Consider the following 6,000-nt stretch of genomic DNA (forward strand, 5'->3'; position numbering starts at 1 on the left):
CCGAATTTCCACCTTCCAATCCACTTAATCTCCCGCCGGCTCACCGCCCGAGAGAGGGAAGGGGAAAAAACGACCGTGCTATTTCGCGATCGCGGGAAATAAATGCATCCGTCGTCGTCGAGCCGGAGAGAGGCCTCGCGGAGTGTTCGCGAGCACACGTTTTAAGACTCCATTATGTTGGATCGCGATATTCAATGTGTGACGACGATCGCAATGTCATAACGCAAACCCGCTTGTCCGCTTGAAACAGCAGTCGAAGCAGTGCGAAGCTTATTTCTTCTTTTATATCACTCGGTCTTCTAAATCGGCTGCCGTAATCAGGTAAATTCGTGTCGTGAGTTTGTGATGTCGCCGCGCATCGACGAGATGAGAGCAAAGACAGCCAGCTTCGTGGTTTGCTTCGTCGCTGTTTGAGGGGAAGTTACATGCGGAGCAGGCCGTTTTCAAGGATATTCTTACGAATTTTTTTAACAGAAACGATAGGACCAATGGACTTGAAATTTTCAGTGTGTTCATTAATGTTCAAAGTATAAAATAAATTTGTTACTATCTGGAAAGTATACATAATACTTTAAACGCGTTTATCTGGAAACACCACTTTCTTAAACTGTCGACACGATTACGCAAAAACTACCGAACCGAATAACTTGAAATTTTTACACAATATGCAGTAGACACGTTGGTTTTGTACCTATCTCGAACACAATTATATTCTATTTTATTAACTTTTTTTAAACATGATTACAAGTTTCATTGAAAAAAGTTTCATTTTCGATACTTTTTTTTTGTACAGTCATTATTTCTCCAAATTTGGCTTCACTGCCTTCATTTTGGTACGGGCTACAATGGCAACCATATATTTTTGAAATCTTTCTCATTTTTTGATTTCAGAGTAGTGGTGAGAAGCCCGGAATTATGTCGTCAGCAAACACAGAGCTCGCAAACGGATGATTGCATTTTTATCTATAATTACAAATTAGATCGGTTCTTGTGATTCAACGAAATTTATTTTATACTTTGAACATTAATGAATACACTGTGAAACATTCAAATCCATTGATCCCACCGTTTCTGTTAAAAAAAAATTCACAAAAATAGCCTCGAAAACGGCCTTTCGCAGTTCCCTCCTTTCACAATTTCCTGCTTGGACGGTGACACTTTTTGAAAATCAGCGTGGCTGACACGACGACGGATGCAGCCTCGCGGAGATTTTCAACATTGCGCATGAAGCGATGAAGAGTAAAAATGACTGTAAAGTTGTAAAATCTACGGCGCTTTATTACACACAGACACGCACCGAACACGTCCAAATATTCATGACAAAGACGCGTCATCTGGACGAGAAACTGGCTCGCTGCGGCGCGCGAAAGAAACCGCGAGTTTGCTCGGCCGCGTGCCACCGCTGCCGCGCGATATCGGCGAATTAATTCGCCCGATTAATTACGGCCGCCATGCCGACAAAGCAAAAACGCATTAACCGGTCGCGCTACGCGGCCGTTTGTAATTGCATTAATCGAAACTGCAGTGACAAACATATAACACGATCTGTCGGGCGGGCGCTGCCGAGCGTAATCGAATTTGCGTATATTACGCTCTCTCTCTCTCTCTCTCTCTCGCGCTGCCGAAAGTTGACACCGTGCGCATTAAAGAGCAATTAGTTGCGACTCGGGCCGCGGGCAAACAACTCGCGCGTCGTGCGATATGTCGCAACGGCGGCACAATGGCCGTTCACTCGATTACGAAAGGAGAAAGTTTACTTACTGATGAACGTCGTGTACGGCATCGAGTGCGAGTTGAACGTGCTCGAGTTGCATATATCGTCAGACTGCTGGCCCCATTCCGAGAGTTGCATCTCTATCACGTGCTCGTCCCTCCTGTGGAACATGATGCACACGTATCCGTTCTTGCTGAAAAGGGATGCACACCAAAAAGCGTTACGTATCGGTGAGAACATGACGGCCGAGGGCGAGAGGGAGAGAGGGGACAGGGCATTGTGCGCGAGAGCCGTACTTTTCAAGTCGGAGGCTCGCTCTCCCGCGGACTTGTCGGCCCCGCCGCGCGAGGAGGTGGATCTTCGAAGTCGCGCCGACCATCTCGAGCGAACTTCGAAGGCGCTCGCGTCGCTCGTTCGCGCAGTGATTAAAGCGCGATCCCCGCCGATGAACTCGGCTACTTCCCCACGCGGATTGCCGATGCGTTCGGAAGCGGCTCGCGCGGTCTCAGGTGGAAGCTCGTCGCTTTTTTCGCTTTCTTTCTTTCTTTCTTTGTCTGTTCTTCTCTCTGAGCAGCAGCAGCAGCAGATTAGGAACAACCGCGAGACCGAAAACACCCCCCGAGGCTGCTCTCTCAAAGAGAATCGCTAAAAGTGTTTCTGCGATTGGATCTCGGGAGAAGGAGCGTAGCAGAGATAGAATAATCGGTGAAGAACTCTGCGGAGCAAGCGTGGAATTTTTGTACGGCGACGGTTTAAAAGTGATAGACATTTCTCACCGAGTGTGTTTCTTGCCGTTTTCAGACACGTTCCGATGTATGTCACACTCGATGGAATTAGCGGTCTCGATGCGACGCCGACCCTGTCGGCGCTTGCAAGCTGCGTCGGTAATTCGAAAAGTCGCGGCTATCAACAGAACTGTTCAGCGAGATATCGCTAATTACAGTGCTTATGCTTATAATTAATCAACAAAATTATAGGTTGCACTGATTATAGGGTAAAATTGGATTCTGACGTCTGAGCGGCGACTAGACGGGAGTCGATCCTCCGTCAAAATATTCTTCGATACTTTTGTTGGGAATATTCTTCGCTCCAGCCGAGAGTCACGTCTCGTTCATCTCCATTGGAAGAAAATTTGACGGAGGATTGACGGACTTGCAGGAGGAAGAACAACTGCATTAATACATTTTTTATTTTCGGACAAACACTCATTTTTGTAAAAACGGAAAGATTCCTATATAAGGTTTTTACCGAGTCAATCTTGTTCTCACAGTTGCCTCAGTCAGGTTTTAACGCAACCGAATGTTCGGATGTGTCCGGTCGCGACAACAGAGACGTCATTTCTCGTCACCGAGTTTTCGTTTGGTTTCTACTCGGTATAAATAATGTGCGCGAAGCAAGAATTTTCTGCGTCGAGTGCCGAACCGTTGAGATTTAACTTTCAGATGAGCAACATAACGCGACAATTTGGCTCACAGAAGCCCACAGTCTCGCCTTTAGATATTGTTGCGAATTATTTTCAACTACGGAAGAATAACAATGTGCGCACGTACGACGACAACGTGCCGAGGAATTTTTTTCGGATTCGCAACGTGCGCGGCTTCTGCCCGCCACGTCAAACTACCTCGAGTTGCAATTATTAATATCAGGACTCCATCATCCCTTGCTAATTATTCAATTTTGCGTTGACTCGAGTATCGCGAAAAATATTGTCTCAGCTAAAAACCGACCCTGAATCTGCCCCTCACTCGCGTCGAGTCTGAAATATATTTAAATATCCGCAAAACTTCGAACAGTTTAGAATTCGAGCGGTACGGATCCGGATTCTCGAGTCGAGTCGAATCGAATCAGGTAAGATTCGATTCGATTCGACACGAATTCGAATAGTTCTTACAGCTCTACCTACCGTTCAGTTACACGAGCCGAGATTCTCCTGCGTGCGCGCGGAAAAGACAAATCCGTAAGTGTACGCGACTTTTCTAGCTCTCGGGGAGAAGTCGCTTGTAGGAACGGAAAAAGATTCCCTGTACAAAGTTCCCGCTCAGTCAATTGCTCTCCCACAGTCACCTCGACCGAGTTTTAACGCAGCCGAATGTTCGGACGAATGTTTTCGGCCGCGATGACAGAAACGTCACTTCTCGTCGCCGATCTCAGCTCCAGTTCCACGTCCAGCCGGGTTATTTTTCTCTGTACGCCTGCGCCGTCGTCCGGGCAGTGAAATTTCAGCCTGAGACGATCGCCATAGTGATGAGAGAAAGATCTCTCGCGGCAGCGACGATATCGCATCGCCGTTATTCGGCGGTCCGTCCCTCCGCCGTCATAAAAGCACGAGGAGGTCCGCCGCGGACAGATAAAAATTTGGGTCTGAAAGGATTAAGCGCGCCTGATACGCTTAATAGTCGGTCCGGTGAACCGTTAAGGCTGATCTCGAGAAAATGGGAGGACGACGAGCGGCCCTTTCTCGCCCCGAAACGTCGGCCGGAAAGGGCGGAGGGAAGAGGAGGACCCTAAATCTCGTGAGGGCGGACGGCGCGGGATTAAGATTTTATTTTATCAGGACGTTTCCTAACGACCGAGCATTAAGTTTAACGCAATTCTTTTACGACGGCCGCCTCTTTACGGCGGGATCCGAAAAGTCGGCGGCGCGCGCGCGCGCGCACGCGCTCGCGTTTCAGGCTCGCGCGCGCCGCGCGTATAAGCTCATATCTGTACGCGAGCCTGGCTCGCGATATGTGTTTACATTGTAGCGCTCCGCGGAGCACCGGCGTCGTAAGCCGTTGCACGAACCGGAAACGACGATCTCGACATATATTTGTCTTACGAGTTCTCCCCGCTCGTGAAGAGAGGGATATAAAGTTTATATTACTTCTCGATAAAGCCCGCCTGCGCTCGCGAAACTAGTTTCCGCGATCGCGCGCGGTATCTCGCTCGAGCCGCTCGTCGTGGACGAGTTTTTCTCTTCTTTCCGTCTCTGTGTGTATGTGTGTGTGTGTGTGTTTCTTTTCTCTCACGTAGATTCAGCTTAATTGGACTCGTCGCGAGCGTCGGCGAGCAGAAGACGACGCGAGCGAGGGCGGTGCGAGTCGAGTGGAGTCGCGAGTGGAGAGACGCGTGACCGTCGATCTCTCTCGACGTCGCTCGCGAGATCGCCCACTCGGCAGAATGCATAACCGATTCGCGAGCCGCAGACTCGGTCGCGTCATCGTCGCGTCGCCGGTTATTCGTAGCCGTGCTTAAGACGCGGCTTTTATGAACTACATCTCTCGGCCGGCGGATCATAAATACGGGATGTATAATCGTAAAAATTCTCACCGCGCGGAGACTTCATCCGCGCGCGAGCGCTCCTTTATTGCCGCGGTAACGATTTCTCCGTGCTCGTTAAAGTCGCCACATCGTGCGCGCGCGCCAAGATACGCGTGTACGACGTGCTCCCGCGATTTCGTTCCCGTGAATGCTCGGTGCAACCGAGTGCACCGGTTACCACCGCACCACGGAAGAGACAGCTCTCGCGACTGCATCGCGACCGTGAGATGCGCTAATTCATGGGCGAATTCGCGACCGCGCGACCATTCCGCAGACGCGTCGCGGCGGGAATTTGTGAGAACGCCGGCGGAAAAAATCACTGTCTCTCTCCTTCGAGCGCATATAGGTGTCCGGCCGGGCTTTTAGGAGAGACGTCGCGTGTACGTTATATTATTTTTTGTCAGACTAGAGAGAGAGAGAGAGAGAGAGAGAGAGAGAGAGAGAGAGAGAGTACGGGCTCGCGTTGCTCCAAAAAAAAATTCATTATTCGCCGCGAAGCATGATTTGCAGGCGCGCATGAGTCCTCTCTCTCTCTCTCTCTCTCTCTCTCTCTCTCTCTCTCTCTCTCTCTCTCTCTCCTTCGTTCCCTCTCTCTTTTTTCGGAAAATGTCCCGTAGCCGCGCGCTGCACATTCGAGCGTGTAAAAGCATTGTAATAAAACGTGACGAACGTCAGGGGAGGTTTCGTGAAACCGACACTCGTCTACGATATGATTGATCGATGTCAGTTTTCCGGGCGAATCACGATACGTTATGATCCGCCAACCGTGGGGCTACCCTCGCCGATATCCGCGTATGAATATCGTGTAAAAAGCATATACACACACACACACACACACACATATACACACACACACACACGTGTACACGAGAAAATGGGGCATTAAAAAGCTCGCGCGCGCAGCGACTCCCGGGCGCGGAATGAAAAGCGTCTCGATTGTGCGGGATTAGCGATACTGAGAGGGAGAAAAAGAGACAAAGCGAGGG

At 49.7% G+C, this 6,000-nt stretch overlaps 1 protein-coding gene across 2 annotated transcripts in view; it reads right to left on the reverse strand.

The window, feature by feature from the left end:
- Window positions 1-6,000, reverse strand: part of LOC105185292 (uncharacterized) — a 352,769-nt gene that overhangs the window by 20,521 nt on the left and 326,248 nt on the right. For both annotated transcript variants that reach the window (XM_019842371.2, XM_025308096.1), the window contains one exon: window positions 1,762-1,907. In XM_019842371.2, the coding sequence (XP_019697930.2) occupies window positions 1,762-1,907 (146 nt within the window). The remainder of the gene's footprint in view (window positions 1-1,761; window positions 1,908-6,000) is intronic.

This window comes from Harpegnathos saltator, unplaced genomic scaffold, assembly GCF_003227715.2.
Source record: "Harpegnathos saltator strain DR-91 unplaced genomic scaffold, Hsal_v8.6 scaffold139, whole genome shotgun sequence".
NCBI lineage: Eukaryota > Metazoa > Arthropoda > Insecta > Hymenoptera > Formicidae > Harpegnathos > Harpegnathos saltator.